This window comes from Bos indicus, chromosome 8, assembly GCF_029378745.1.
Source record: "Bos indicus isolate NIAB-ARS_2022 breed Sahiwal x Tharparkar chromosome 8, NIAB-ARS_B.indTharparkar_mat_pri_1.0, whole genome shotgun sequence".
NCBI classification, from domain to species: domain Eukaryota; kingdom Metazoa; phylum Chordata; class Mammalia; order Artiodactyla; family Bovidae; genus Bos; species Bos indicus.
In genome coordinates, this window is record NC_091767.1 from 71,456,827 (window position 1) to 71,473,328 (window position 16,502).

The window sequence follows — 16,502 nt, forward strand, 5'->3', positions numbered from 1 at the left end:
CTGTTTAATTAGCTATACAGTGTGAGAGCTGGACATGCCAACTTGGACTCACTACCACCTGTGACAACTCCTAATATTTTTCTGGAAATTAGATTCTTTGAATCTTAAAGGCTTCCCCTAACCCTTCTTTCCTGGTTGTTATTGATGATATGAATACCCTTGGGGAGCTCAAAAGCCTTGAGCTTATAAAGTCATACATTCTTATTTCATGATAGCTTAAGTTCCCCGAGATCACTATTGTGGAAGAAGAGGCTAAGGATAAAAGACAATGGAAAAGAGAATTTTACATAAATTCACACTGTAGGTGTTCCATGGTGCCCTAAATGGAAAGGAAACTCTACTATATCATGACCTACTTCTTTTTCATATTCTTTTCCCTTATAGTTTACTACAAAATATTGAGGAGAGTTCTCTGTGCTGTACAGTAGGTCCTTGCTGGTTATCTATTTTATATATAGTAGAGTGTACATTGGAGAAGGCAATGGCCTTCTTGCCTGGAAGAAGGCCATTTCCCACTCTTGCCTGGAAAATCCCATGGACAGAGGAGCCTGGTGGGCTGCAGTCCATGGGGTCGTGAAGAGTCGGACACGACTGAGTGACTTCACTTTCATTTTTCACTTTCCACTTTCCTGCATTGGAGAAGGAAATGGCAACCCACTCCAATGTTCTTGCTTGGAGAATCCCAGGAACGGGGGAGCCTGGTGGGCTGCCGTCTATGGGGTCGCACAGAATCGCACACGACTGAAGCGACTTAGCAGCAGCAGCAGCAGACTGTACATACAAGTATATTTCTTATACAGATAATAAATACACATATTTGTCAAGCTACATTGAAGCCATTCTCCTGGTGGCTTCTGGGAATATAGAATTTTACTGGACAGGGACTACTTTTAAGTGGGGAACATGGGGAAGGACAGAGAAACAATAGCATAGGATAAAGGGACCTTGGAGCCAGGCAGCAGCCAGAACTTCCGCCTGCTGTGCCATTGTCACAGGACCACAGCTCCAAGGTTGTGCAACACCTTTAGTAAACACTTCCTGAACCAGAGACAAGAATGAACCCTGGGGTTTCAGTCTGTCTCACTTGAAAGGAGGAAGGGGCAGATCAGGAGGGCAGTCTGCTTGAGTGAGAAGAGTGGATACCAGGCTCCTGGGAGCACCTAGAATGTGGCAACAGCTTCTTCTGATGGCCACCTTACTCCTTGCTCCATGTCCAGGTAGGCGTTTAACTCCTTTACAGATTCTGTTAAATACCTGCTTGCTTTTCATCTTCTCCCAACAGTTTTTTTTCACCAGCTTTACTAACCAGTTTGGCAGGCTTAATCTGTTGTTTTGGGGGGCTCTGACTGATATAAATAGTATAAAGGAGAAGCAAGGGGACTTTTTGATCACTATTTACACATCTAATCTGAGAATAGGGAAGTCAGAGGGGAGATTTCATTCACCAACATTTAACCAATGAATATATGATCTTTGAGTTAAAGAATGGAAGGCCTCAAAATCAACCTTGTCATTTTTAGAGTAGTTAAGATGAGACAGATTTGGCTGGTTATTACAGTGCAGGAGGCTTCAGAAAGTATCCGTTATTATCGTTGGGGCCAGTTTGACTCTTTTCATTTCGATCACATTTTTGTATTTGTTGTTCAGTTGCTCAGTCATGTCCCCGACTCTTTGTGACCACATGGACTGCGCCTGTCCTTCACGATCTCCCAGCATTTGCTCCAACTCATGTCCATTGAGTCAGTGATGGCATCCAATCATCTCATTCTCTGTCGCCCCTTCTCCTCTTGCCTTCTTACCCCTTTTTATATTTAGTCCTCTCATTATTGGTGATAATAAATACATTGAATTAGAAATAAATATGATGCATTAGAAATAAACATTTCATATTTATAAAGCTCTGTGATATTACTTAATAAAACAATGCTGCCATTAAGCTTAAGTTGATCATTCACTTCCATTTTTCTGGTTAGATCAAACATTTGTTGATTGAAAAACAGGCACAAATAAAGCTTCATTCACAAATTTCATATTGTGCCTTTTTTTCAATCAACAATGATTTTAGTGCCTTTGTAGATATGGGAAAATGCAAGAAATTAGGCTTATAATATCTTCCCCTAAAAGTATCTAACTGTCTGAAGGTCGGTTCTGCTAGTTTCTCCCAGAGCCAAGTGTCTCATTTCTCATCTTTGCCCTGAACTCTTGTTTCAGGCTGTGTATTAAAGATCAGTTACTACAATGGCTAGTAACTTCATTCTTGTCGTGCTAGATGGCAAGCAACAATTTTTAGTTTAAGAATTAAAAAATAGGGACTTCCCTGGCAGTGCAGTGGCTAAGACTCTGCACTCTCAATGCAGGGGACCCTGGTCAGGGAACTGGATCCCACATGCTAAAAGTAAGAATTGGGGATGCTGCAAATTCTGAGTGCTGCAAATAGGACCTAGCACAGCCAAATAAATATATTTATAAATATATGTGCATGCATGTTAAGTTGCTTCAGTCCATGAGATTCTCCAGGCAAAATAACTGGAATGAGTTGTCGTGCCCTCTTCCAGGGGGTCTTCCCGACCCAGGGGTCGAGCCCAAGTCTCTTACATATCTGGCATTGGCAGGCAGATTATTTACCACTAGAGCCACCTGGGAAGCCCTTGTATGTTAGATCGGATAGCATACTTCCTTTGATTATTTCTAGCTCTAGAGCTTACTGAAGTCAGCACATTAGCTTCAGTGCCTGAGACTCCTTTCCTGAAAACGTTTTCTTGGGTTTTAGAATGTTTGTTGGGACCTAGAAATGAGACTAACTTATCAACAAGAAGGATGAAGTTAAGAAGGGAAAGGCTCTCCTACCCCTTGCACCCACTCAGTACTTGTTACTAAAAATTATTTTCCTTTTACCCTGGTTTCTGATTTCTTTTCTAGACCTGGAAAGGTTTTACATTATATCCTACAGTATAGAACAGTGCTAGGCAAGAAAAAAAAAAAAAGGAAAGAAATTTTAAAAAGAAGGCATGTATGTATACATATAGCTGATTCACCTTGCTGTGAAGCAGAAGCTAACACATTATAAAGTAACTATACTCCAATAAAAATTAATTTAAAAATTGTGCTAGATATTTAAATTATTGACTTAAAATTCCTATTTTTTAAAAATCAAACTTACTAGACACCTTCTTTTCCCACATTTTCTGAAAATACAATCACTAAAAACCCTCTGGGGCCCTTTGCTTGGTTGAAACATAAGAATTGTTTGTGTACTAGCCTTATCCAACAGCATAAAGATCAATCTGGATCCATGAACAGAATAGTTGACACTTGGTGCCACCCACATTATAGCCTTTTTGATGAAACTGGGCATCCCAACTGATTCTCTTCCCCTATCTTTGCATTCACAACAATTGCCCCAAGAGACACAATATTTTTAGAAGTTGTGTCTAAAAGTATGATATCTCTGAATGCTTAGTGGTGGGGGACCAAGGTTCTGAAGTGGCTTTTGTGAGGATGGGGAGGAGAGTCCTTACAGAAAGCTCCCCTGACCCCATCTTCCATCTGAGACAGAAAGCTCCCTCTCTTCTTACCTTCCAATGTGTATTTTCAAGAGTGTTTCTATGGTCACTGAAATATCCTGATATCATTCCCATATTAATTTCTTTTCCAGCCAAATGTAAGAAGTAAAACAATTTTCATTTTCCCATCTCCTTTTGCTTGTTTGTTCATTTGTTTGTTTCTCATCACCCAGAGAATAAACAAGAGCCACTCCCAGCATACTTTTGCCCAGTTCTTAAATATGTGAAGTTTAAAAAATGAAGTAAAATCAGGCCAACTGTTTGTATTGAGCTTTACAATCTCTCAAGAAAAATAACTTAAGAGATTTCCTTGTGGAAAGGGGGAAAAAATTTAAAGAATGTGGCAGGTGCTTGGGGGTGAAGAATTGAGACCAAGGAGAAAGGTCTTTATTTCAGGAGAAAACCCAGGGAATACAGTACCTTTTGAAATCATTTTACTTCACATTAGCAATTTCTTATCGCTTTCATCAGGTAACTAGAAGACCGAAAAGAATATCTGTAATTTAATCTTAATAACCAAAATTATAGACCTAATTAGGATGTGTTTTTTCCTTTAGTGTCTGTACATTTTTTATTACATAAAGTTTAAAATCATCAGATAGTTTGATGGGCTACAGAGAATTCCAAAACTTAAGTCAATGTCATTGCATAAACCCTAATTCAGGGCTTAACATCATGTGTTTAGTTTGGAAAGATACTTCTTTAAACAGTATCTTTGAAAAAAAAAAGAAAATATCAGTACTACATACAAAAGGGCTAAACTCCAAAATGCCCCATGCATGTTAAAAAATAAAGTAGACTTCCAGATTAATGTCTGTTTTATTAATCTTGTAAACAAGATTTAACTTTTCTATAGACAGAAAAGAAGTGCCAGTGGTAAAGAACCAACCTGCCAATGTAGGAGACAAGACAGGGCTTCGATCCCTGGGTTGGGAAGATCCCCTGGAGGAGGCTGTGGCAGTCCATTTCAATATTCTTGCTGGAGAATCCCATGGATAGAGGAGCCTGGCGGGCTACAGTCTATAGTGTGGAAAAGAGTCAGACATGACTGAAGTGACTTAGCACACACACAAGTAAAGACAGAGAGAGGGAGTGAAAGAGAGACAGAAACAGGAAGGAAGAAGGAAGGGAGGGAAAATTCTAGATTAAAAAAGGTAGAGAGATGTGAAAACTAAATAAAATACCTGAACCTCGACTGGACCCTGCAATGGAATGAATAAAATACCAAAAAGGATATTGCTGGGTCAATTGACAAAATTGAAATATAGATGATAAAGTGTTGGGTCAGTGTTAAGTTTTAAAAATTTGATTGTTTGGCTATGGTGGCATAAGAGAATATTCTTATACTTAGGAAATATTGAAGTTTGTAGGAATAAAGAATCATGGTGTATCTAATGTAACTGTTGCTGCTGCTGCTAAGTCGCTTCAGTCGTGTCCGACTCTGTGCGACCCCATAGACGGCAGCCCACCAGGCTCCCCCATCCCTGGGATTCTCCAGGCAAGAACACTGGAGTGGGTTGCCATTTCTTTCTCCAATGCAGGAAAGTGAAAAGTGAAAGTGAAGTCACTCAGTCGTGTCTGACTCTTAGCGACCCCAAGACTGCAGTCTACCAGGCTCCTCCGTCCATGGGATTTTCCAAGCAAGAGTACTGGAGTGGGGTGCCATCACCTTCTCCGAATGTAACTACTCATCCTCAAATGGTTAGAAAAAATTGTATGTATATGTATATATACACACACATGTATATAACATATGTATATATGTGAGAGACTGAGAATATGCAAAATTTTTAGTAAGAACAACCTCAAAATATTGGTGGCTTACAAGAATACTTTATTTCTCACTCATCAGCATGTTTTGAAAAGGGTGAATCTGTGAATCAGGTAAATCTGGGCAAAGGATGTTGTTTGAACTATTCCTATTCTTGCAAGTCTCATATACATTTGAATTTATTTCCAAATAAAAAGGGTTTAACAGTCCAAAAATAAAAGATTTAACTTTTCTAAAACTATTAAACAGTGTAAATAATGGTCTAACCCAACCCCAAATAACAATTTTCTTTTTTGATCCAGTTCTGCTAGTTAGAACTAATCTAGTTTGTGAGTTCTGTGATAGAGAGAAAAGCAAGTGTTGAAATGAATTAATGGAAACATATTGTGTTTTGTCTCAGATTTGTGGAATTCCTGGATGGTAGTTAGATGTGATCATTCCACAGGCTTCAGAGTAATTAGCCTGATGTTCTTCAGCTGGGAGGAGACTGCAGTATCTCCATCACACTTAAGGACGAATGAGCCAAATAACATCTGGGTCCATTGTCTCTTCTTTCCTGCTGCATAATTAGTTATACCTCAAGTCTCATTCTTTCAGGGGCCTTCTTGGTTTCAGAAAAAGAAGGACCATTAAGGGAAATTCTATCTGTTTTCCTTAGAGATGTCCAGTGTTGTAAGAGCATTAAGAACTAGAAATCTGTTCACTTCAAACTGAAAAAAATACAAGAGGTTGCTGGAAGCTTTTGAAAAACCCTGGTAGTTTAGTTTATTCATTGATTTAATTTGGTTGTCCATTGGAAGTGTTTGGCCATCAAACAAAGAGTTGGAAAGACATTTCTCCACAGATTTACACATTTAGACTTCACATTAAAGAGTCAGTTGATGATTTCTGATTTCATGAAATGTTAGAATTTGGATTACGAACTGGGTGCATGGAGATCAATGTGGACATCAGAGAAAACTTGTGCTGGGTGGATTTGCCTGTTTCCACTCACCACCTCTGGTGGGGAGCATGTGAGTGTTATCACCCTCTGCTTTTATACAAAGAATTAGTTGAATAGTTATTTTTTTATGACCTGAGGGCAGCTTGGACTAATATTCCCCATCAGAATAATGTGTATTATGAATGAAAGCCATTTTTCATGCAGCATTTTTAGAAGAGGTACTCTGGTTGCAGCATTGGTGGAATATATGGCTTCATGAGCTCCACATTAATGGGACTAATTGTGTTGATTGGACACAATCACCAGACAGCACATGGGTGCCTTTGGTGTATTTATACACAGAGTAATGGGAAGCTGTAGGGAATTGTGTTGCTGCTGCTGCTAAGTCGCTTCAGTCGTGTCCGACTCTGTGTGACCCCATAGACGGCAGCCCACCAGGCTCCGCTGTCCCTGGGATTCTCCAGGCAAGAACACTGGAGTGGGTTGCCATTTCCTTCTCCAATGCAGGAAAGTGAAAAGTGAAAGTGAAGTCGCTCAGTCATGTCTGACTCTTAGTGACCCTGTGGACTGCAGCCCACCAGGCTCCTCCATCCATGGGATTTTCCAGGCAAGAGTACTGGAGTGGGGTGCCATTGCCTTCTCCGAATTGTGTTGCTACCATCAGTTAATTTCTGGATAGAATAGTGTCTGTGATTTTTAATAAGCTGCCTAGATTTGTCATAGATTTTCTTCCAAGGAACAAACATATTAAAAAGCAGAGACATTACTTTGCTGACAAAGGTCCATATAGTAAAAGCTATGGTTTTTCCAGTAGTCATGTATGGATGTGAAAACTGGACCATAAAGAAGGATGAGTGCCAGAGAATTGATGCTTTTGAACTGTGGTGTTGGAGAAGACTCTCGAGAGTCCCTTGGACTGCAAGGAAATCAAACCTTCAAGGAGATCAATCCTAAAGGAAATAAGTCCTGAATATTCATTGGAAGGACTGATGCTGAAGTGGTCAGTACTTTGGCCACCTGATGTGAAGAGCCAACTCATTAGAAATGACCCTGATGCTGGGAAAGATTGAAGGCAGGAGGAGAAGGGGACAACAGAGGGCAAGATGGTTGGATGGCATCACTGACTCAATGGATATGAACTTGAGCAAGCTCTGGGAGGTGACGAAGAGCAAGGAAGCCTGGTGTTATGCAGTCCATGGGGTCACAAAAAGTTGGATACAACTTAGCGACTGAGGGACCACACAACAGCAACAATGACAATTTTCACTAGATGGAAAGAAAATGACTGATTTAATATTCCTCTAAGATTTTGAACTTCAGTTATGAACTTTTAAAACTAATGCTATTATTTTCCTTTACCAAAATTAACTAAATAAAAATAAAAGATGCCCAGACTGCTTGAACTGTCCTTAGAGATCATTTAATTTGACCACTTTTTCTGAACAATTAAAAAACCCAAACTAAATCCAAAGTTAAGGTAAGTGTTGATGTCATGGCTTTAAGTGTTTTGGGAATATTTTTAAGGGTAAATCTTGAGTTGGTGAAAGAAAAGCCATTTCATTACTTAAGCACTCCATTTTGAACCCAATGAACTCTTTGCCAATTTAATCATTTTTCCTATCCTTCAGAGTTAAATGCAAATGGCTCTAAGAATGGTCAGATGAATGAAAAACACCCTAAAATGATAAAACAAAATCAACATCACTAGGCAATTTTGGAAAATTTCTACTTTAGTTTCTGAAGAAACTTTGAAAAAATAAACACTTTTCTTCTCTGGAGCACCATTGGGATAGGTGTACACTCATGCAAGTTGATTAATGAAAAATACTGTTTTCTTTGCTATAAGATCAGCCACAGTCACATAAATTTGTATTATCATAGCATTTAGGTTTGCCTATTTTTATTTATTTATTTATTTTTATTATTATAATTTTTAAATTTCTGGCTGCCTTGGGTTTTTTTCCCAACACGTGTGGTCTTAGTTCCCTTGTCTCCTGCATTGGCAGGCTGATTCTTAACCACTGGATCACCAGGAAAGGCCCTAGGTTTACCTATTTTAATAAGCTAAGAATACCCTCTAGTCATTTAAAGCCTTCGAAGTCACAGTTAGGACCTAACTTCTGGGTTGGCCAGAAGTTTCAAACCAAGTTGTATACCTTGATTTCCCTGTACCTACATTCTGTGCTGAACCATGTGGGCAAATAAAAAAGAAAGTAGAAAATTTTGTGTTAGCTTTGGGAAATCTGAATTTCTCTAAAAAAAAAAAGAAAGAAAGAAAACTTCTAGAAGCAACATTGATATGAGATCTCAAGATGCAGATAGAAAATTGAAGCTTTCCAATTCTCTTTCAACATAACTGCAGGCTCAAAAATTTTCCTTCCTGACCAGTGCTAGTGTTCTAATTGTCTGCTTCTCCAATTTCCTTTTTTTTTTTTTGGTTTAAACAATAGAAGTTTATTTTCTCACAGTCTGGAGGCTGAAAGTCCAGGATCAGTTTCTACAGGTTCGGCATCTCTGGAGGTCTCTCCCCTTAACTTCCAGATGGCTGCCTTCCAACTGTGTCCTCATGGGCTCTCCTCCGTGTATCCACATGTGTGTGTCCTACTTCCTCTTCTTTCAAGGACAGCACTCGGGTTAGATTTGGATGCACTCTAATGGCCACACGTTAGCTTAATTGCCCATTTAAAGGTTCTATTTCTGAAACAGTAAGTTCTGCAGTACTGGAGACTAGGGCTTCAACATATGAATTCTGAGAGGATGCAACTCAAGCTGTAACAGCACCAAATTGTACTCCGTGAGGTCGTGATGTAGCATCCCTGCCAGCAATGCCTGGAGAACACCTTTCTTCACAGCCTCAGCAACCGAGTACATTGCCCAACGTTGGAATTGCTGACAAACACCGAGATATGCCCATCTCAGTGTAGCTGTCTCTGTAAATTTTTTGCTGAAGTATGACATGTATGAAGTAAACTACACAAATCTAAAGGCCCCATTAATTTCTCCAAAGTGAACATGCATGTATATTCCCTGCCCAAACCAAGATGGGAGATTGACCTTGTCCTGGAAGCCTGCCTCAAGCCCCCCTCAGTCACTTATTCCCTCCCAAGGTGACACTCATCTGACTTCTATCACCCCATTCTGTGAACCTCTTTTTTGAACGTGATATAAATAATATATTACTCTGCCTTTTTGGTATTTGTATGCAAAAACATGAAGGTTTGTTTGTACTGCAAAAGTGAGCCCAATCTATGGAGCTGGTACTGGAGACTTTTCCTACTGATTCAGTTTCTTTCCCTAGTGAAAAATATTGCTGTTGAAAAACCCAACAGAAATATACTTGAATCTGAAGTGGCATCCATTCATTATTTAATTTTTATAACACTGTGTAGTTTCAGAGTGCTTCAATTTGATCATTCTGACACTGATTAGCTTTCTGGAGGATTAGTTTGATTCATTCTCTCCTGTCCTGGTTTTGTCTGTACTGTTGGCTTCATTCCTCTAGGGGATCCTAGAGGCAAAGAGAAGTGGGGACATTCCAAAGAAATATGTTCACCAAGCTGAGAAGCTCTGGTAAACTTTCAGTGGAAAAAATTTCTGAAGATATAGGTTAAAGATATGAGAGAAAGAGCGGGTTTCTGCTTTTGTTGGTTGTTTCTGAGGTTGGCACCTGTATAACTCTCTCATATAACTAAGTTAAAGCCCCTGCCTGTGGCATCATTCATTAGCAATGCCATCAGGAAGGCCATTACCTAGTAGCCTATGTTAGTTCTACTTAGCTGAATCTTCTCCAACTCTTTTTTTTTCTCAGTAAATTCTATAAAAGAGCTTCCAGGAGTACAAAACTATGAAGTGGTTTATCCCAAAAGACTTCATCCACGACATAAAAGAGAGGTCAAGGATCCAGGTCAACAGGTACAACTTTTTATTTAATAAAGAATTTTTAATATATATGCGCACACACATATATGGGCTTCCCTGGTGTTTCAGAGGTAAAGAATCCACCTGCCAATGCAGGAGACTCTGGTTCTAGCCCTGGGTTGGGAAGATCCCTGGAGGAGGAAATGGCACCCCACTCTAGTATTTTTGCCTGGCAAATTCCATGGACAGAAGAGCTTGGTGGGCTTTAGTCCATGGGGTTGCAAACAGTCAGATATGGATATACATACTTCCCTGGTTGCTCAGAGGGTAAAGCATCTACTTGCAATGCAGGATACCCAGGTTCAATCTCTGGGTCAGGAAGACCCCCTTTAGAAGGAAATGGCAACCCACTCCAGTTCTCTTGCCTGGAAAATCCCATGGACGCAGAAACCTGGTAGACTACAGTCCATGGGGTCACAAAGAGTCGGACACGACTGAATGACTTCACTTTCACGTTCATATATACATATAAATATATTTCATATATAAGTATACACATTTTTTGTAGATAGACATATACACATTTGTGTATGTTTTTGACCAATATTATTTTTATTAATCTTCATGATAACCCAACATCCTATTATTAGCTTTATTTTGATGCTAAAATTCTGACAGTTGAAACAAACTATCCAAGGTCACATAGAGAGCAAACTTTAATTACTTATGGCAATTAATAATTCATTCTGTTACTTTTAAAGAATTTTATACAGTATTTTTTATCTCCATCTATCTATCATCATCTTTAGATATATGGTGATGGTGGTTTAGTCAGTAAGTCGTGTCCAACTCTTGCGACCCCATGGATCCCTGCCAGGCTCCACATACAAACAAAACTAAAATTGAACACTAAAATTGAAGTAAAAAAATAAAATATTGTGGGTGAATGCATGCATAGATGTGTAGCAAATTAGGATTAATTACTGTAATTAAACACAAAATTTACCCTGCTTTTTTCAAAAGAAGTGGTTATTAAAGTTCGTAGAATTCTTACCACTTGACAAAACACACATTCTCAGTCAAAAGACGGAAGCTGAAACATGATGATTCACTCCACGGCAACTTTCTAATTACCTACACCTGCAATTCTTTTGCTGAGAGCCAGGAAAATACAAATATATGAGATGGAAATAACTTTTACATCTACCTACTGTAAGATGAAACTCACTGGAAGACTTCCTTGGTGGCTCAGATGGTAAAGAATCTGTCTACAATGCGGGAGAGCCAGGTTCGATCCCTGGGTCGGGAAGATCCCCTGGAGAAGGATATGGCAATCCACTCCAGTACTATTGCCTGGAAAATCCCATGGACAGGCTACAGTCCATGGGGTCGCAAAGAGTCGGACACGACTGAGCAACTTCACTCACTCACTCACTCACTCTCTGTAAGATGAAACTCACTGGAAGTTCATATTCCCCAACTGGACAAAGTTCCTCACAGGTTATTCTTTCTGACACAAACACATGTATAACAACTAAAGTCAGAGAAGACTCTCTTTCCCAAAATAATAGTCTCTCAACAAAATGTTTCTGCTAAATTTATATAGGACCCATATGTATCGGCTTCTGTGTCAATATTACTTTCTTCAAAAGCTCTCTGGCAGTATCTTAAAAATGCCAGCTACCTTTCTTACTGAGTATTTTGAGGTGGAAACCAAGTTCTTGGAAATGATCTTGGTGATTTCTGTATTGAAACTTTTGGTCTTCCTTGTGCAAATAATTAATTAGCAATTACTTGAAACATTGAGAATTTCTAATGCCTGACCTAGGGGACCTACATAGATCTCAATCTGAATTGATCACTTCTCAAGGCAATCTGCCTGCAGTGCAGGAGACACAGGAGATGTGGGCTTAATCCCCGTGTCAAAAAAATCCCCTGGAGGAGGAGATGGCAACCCAATTACAGTATTCTTGCCAGGAAAGTATCACAGAGAGAGGGGCCTCATGGGCTACGGTCTGTGGCTTTGCAAAGAGTCAGATCAACTGAGCTCACTTAAGGCAAGATAGAGGACTCTTGTACTTATACAACTGTGCCCCCTGCTGGACCAGAGCAGTAAGGCACAAGCATTACCTGTCAGGTGTGCCAAGAACATGGCCCCATCTCTCTGACTTCATCACACTTGTCCAAGTCACTTAAGATTTGAGCTGGAATGAAGTAATCCTTTGAAAACTTTTCTGGAGGAGGCACTAATAGCCAAGGTAGAATTTGAAAGATTTTATTCATGATTGTATTCTTGATTGTATGTTACATACATGGCATAAAGAGGCGTGAATAAGCTTTTGTGGGATAAGTGAGCAAATAAAAAAGTAAACAAATAGATGAATGAATGAGTATAAGTGGAATACATTTCCTATATACCTGCATAGATGCATATTCAGCAAATACTTAGTCAAGGTCCCTGATGTTGAAACTTACATTCTAAAGTTGATCACTATTCTTCCTAGAATTCTGCCTTCAGATCACACACTTCCTTAGAGGCCAAAACCATCTTGCTGTCAGCCTATGACACAAAGTAGAATATCTGGCACCACAATGTGTGCCGTGCTTAGTCACTCAGTCGTGTCTGACTCTTTGTGACCCCATGGCCTTTAGCCTGCCAGGCTCTTCTGTCCATGGGGATTCTTCAGGCAAGGGTACTGGAGTGGGTTGCCATGTCCTCCCCCAGGGGATCTTCCCTACTGGGATTGAACTCAGGTCTCCCGTATTGCAGGTGGATTCTTTACAAACTGAGCCACACGGGGAAGCCCAGCACCACAGTGCCTCCCTATAGTGCAAACAATTTCAGACCTTACCTTAGTCCAACAGGGTTTCTAGAGCTTAGATTACCATATGTTATGATCACAGTTGTGCCATTAGAATTAAGAAACTCCCTGGACTTCTGCGGTTTCCTTGGTGTGATCGCTTGCCATTATCTGGTTCTGCTTCCATCCCAGAAGCATCCAGAACTATGACCTTCCCAATCCACCCAGTAGTCCTTACCCATGGTGTTTCCTAGAGGGAAATTTTATTTATATATCCCTGTGCCCAGCTAATCTTACTCAGTGGGCTCCAAGTCATTTCTTTCTAGTAGAATCTCTCCAAATCAAGGTGCCAATTTCCTCTCCCAACCCCTAATTCAAAGCCTAGATAGATGAGAAATAAGACACACTTCTTACTAGCAGGCATTGTCCTTCACCATGAACTTCTACTTGAGAAGTGCAGCTGTAAGGTTACCCAGTCCTCACTCTACAGTGCTCAGTCACTCAGTCATGTCTGACTTTTTGCGACCCCGTGGTTGGTAGCCCATCAGGCTCCTCTGTCCGTGGGATTTTCCAGGCAAGAAAATGGAGTGGGTGCCATATCCTTCTCTAGGGGATCTTCCTCACCCAGGGATCAAACCCTTGTCTACTGTGTCTTCTGCATTGGCAGGTGATTCTTTACCACTGAACCACCAGGGAAGCCCTCTTTCTCATAGTCTCTGGTTTTCTTCTTTGCTGTTTCCTTTCATCCATACCCTTTATGCTAATATCAGCTAAAACTTCCATTCCACAATTATCTTTTCTGAAATAACCTCCAACTAATATTGGGTTAGCCAAAAAGTTCTTTTGGGTTTATATCAGAAAAACCCAAACAAACATTTTGGTCAACCCAATATTTTAGCTCACTATCCACCACAAACCTTCATGACAGAAAATAGATATTGGGAAGGCTCTTCTGTATGGAAGGTCAAATCTAGTATTCTCCTGATATTTTCATTCTATCTGGCCTTTCTTAAACCTGAACAAAAAGTTGTGACAATAATTCCCCATGACATTTGTTTTCAACCTTCAGGCTTTTTGCAGCTCCTGTTATTCATGAAAATGAACTCAATTACAACATCTTCCCCGCATTTAGACCCACAGTGTAGGATATTTATAGTTCTGGATTTTTAACACCAGATGAGCCTTCAAAAGCTAATCACTTAAAGGAAATTTGGGCTGAAATAACTGACCTTGGAGATGGCAAATCCCTGTACAATATTTTGAATGGATGGCTCTTTCTTTTTGTAAAAAAACTTTTATTTTATTTATTATTATTATTTTGGCTGTGCATGGTCTTTGTTGCAGTGCACGGGCTTCTCATTGCAGTAGCTTCTCTTGTTGTAGAGCGTGGGCTATAAGGCTTGTGAGCTTCAGTAGTTGTGACATCATGGGCTCAGTAGCTGTGACTCACAGGCATAGTTGCAGCTGCGGCATATGGAATCTTCTCAGAGCAGGGATCGAACCCGCGTCCCCTGCATTGGCAGGTGGATTCTTATCCACTTCACCACCAGGGAGGTATAGATGGCTCTAACTTTCTGTTGTCCTTCGATGAGCTCAGGTCCTATTCCCTTTCTCAGGACAGGGAGGAGACAGGAAAGCTTGACCTTAAATGCAACACAGCAGTGGAAACAGCACTCAGCTCATAAGTGGTGCTCCATTGCATTTGGTCTGCCATATTGGATCTCTTTAATAATAACAATGTCCTGGCACTTCCCAGAGAATTGGTAGATATTATGTGCCACCATGGCTTATAATCCTGCTTTAAATCCTTCGATAGAGACCTGTCTCCTCCTGTATATATAAATCTAAACTTAAAATAGTTCTTTTCTACACAGTGTACTAGAAGTGACATTGTCTTCTCTTTCTGAACACCTGAGACTGTATTTTCTTCCCAATGACCTCTTCCTGCCTTCAGGTACAAATCTGTGTTATTTTCCCCATATTCTGCCCTCCACTTAGCCTTGAGAAGACCTAGAGACCACATTAGTGAGGACTTCCTTGGTGGTACGGTAATAAGAATCTGCCTACCAATGCAGGAGATAGGGGTTCTATCCCTGGTTGGGATGGTTCCACATGCCACGTGCACCACCACTACTGATCCCATTCTCCAGAGCCCTTGGGCTGCAACTACTGAAGCCTGGGTGCCACGGAGCCCATGCTCCTCAACAAGAGAAATCACCCCGATGAGAATCTTGTGCACAGCAATGAAGAGTAGCCCCCACTAACCACAACTAGAGAAAGTGTGCCCAGCAACAAAGACACAGCACTATCAAAAAAAGATGTTAGTGAGAGGCTTGCAGGTCTTTGGGTCTGTGTGCGTACTAGTTTTTCTTCTCAAACCACTTCCCCATGCTGCATCACCTGTTCAATTCATATCTTAGCTTTCCTTATTTCCTCAGGAAAGCCTTTCCTGCCCTTAAGATATCAGACATCCTACCCTGCTTCCATATTTATGCCTCTTACCACAGGCAACTCACTTTTATTGTGTCTTTTTCACAAGGCTATAAGTTTTCTGATAGTAGGTACCGTTTTTTCCTGCTTAGAAGCCCATTTCCAGAATTAAACAGTGTCTGGCATGTAACCGGCACTCAGTCTTTGTAGAATGAGCAACTGGATGGATGGATAGATGGCTTGGCATAAAGATCTCAGATAATTTGTCTATTCAGTTGGCAGTCGTTTGATTTGTTAAAAATGACAGAAGTAAACATTTGGGATTACAGCAATTACTGGAGAAAGAAAGCAGGCATTGTTTCCAGTGATGAACATAGCCAAATGAATATGTGTATGTATGTTTTTAATTACCAATAAATGTTTGTGTATTTTTGCAGGAAAATTTTGAAACTGAATTGAAGTATGAAATGACGGTTAATGGAAAAATCGCAGTGCTTTACTTGAAAAAAAACAAGTAAGTGCCTTTACTTCTAATGTTATCCTCACCAACAACCAGTTAACATATCGAAAGTGTGCTAATTGAGTCTGTTACTACTTAGGGGCTCTTGGAAATCTTGGATATTCAGCTTTTACTCTCAATTGACCCAATGGGTTCCTTGAATATTTGTTCCTACTGAAGTAGTAGAGACACATTGAGTAAAACCACAGTTGACTAGTGTTCTGATAGTTGGAGTCATAAAACACAATGCAAGCAGACATATATTTTAGTAATTTCTATGAAATAGCATAGAGTTTTAAATCTTCCCATGCATTATTGCATTTTATTATTTTAACACTGAAAGATTAGCTATCAAAACATTTTGCAACTATTTTTATTAGAAAAAAGACATATATGTGTTAAATTCTAGAGCCAAAATTCAAGTCAGTGGTAAAATCAAAATTGGGGTCCCCTAATTGCAACACCAATTTGCTTTCTACCCACATCCACCAACCTTCCATGTTCTCAAACACTCCATTGTCTCTGATTCCTTCAGTCAGTTCATCTAAATTCAACATTGCTTTTCAAACTTCACTGCCTCAGCTCCCATCCAGATCTTGATCATCCTATGTCTATACTATTTCCAAAGTAGTTTTCC

At 39.9% G+C, this 16,502-nt stretch overlaps 1 protein-coding gene across 6 annotated transcripts in view; it reads left to right on the forward strand.

Moving 5' to 3' along the window:
• Nucleotides 1-1,016: 1,016 nt before the first annotated feature.
• The window catches only part of LOC109563140 (disintegrin and metalloproteinase domain-containing protein 28), a 124,626-nt gene continuing 109,140 nt past the window's right edge, over nucleotides 1,017-16,502 (forward strand). For 4 of the 6 annotated variants that reach the window (XM_019966372.2, XM_070794933.1, XM_070794934.1 and 1 more), the window contains exons 1-3: nucleotides 1,022-1,217; nucleotides 10,086-10,189; nucleotides 15,804-15,880. In XM_019966372.2, the coding sequence (XP_019821931.2) occupies nucleotides 1,166-1,217; nucleotides 10,086-10,189; nucleotides 15,804-15,880 (233 nt within the window). In that variant the 5' untranslated portion in view covers nucleotides 1,022-1,165. Of the gene's footprint in view, nucleotides 1,218-10,085; nucleotides 10,190-15,803; nucleotides 15,881-16,502 lie in introns of all 6 variants that reach the window. The other 2 variants (XR_011568129.1, XM_070794936.1) reach the window with 2 other exon arrangements.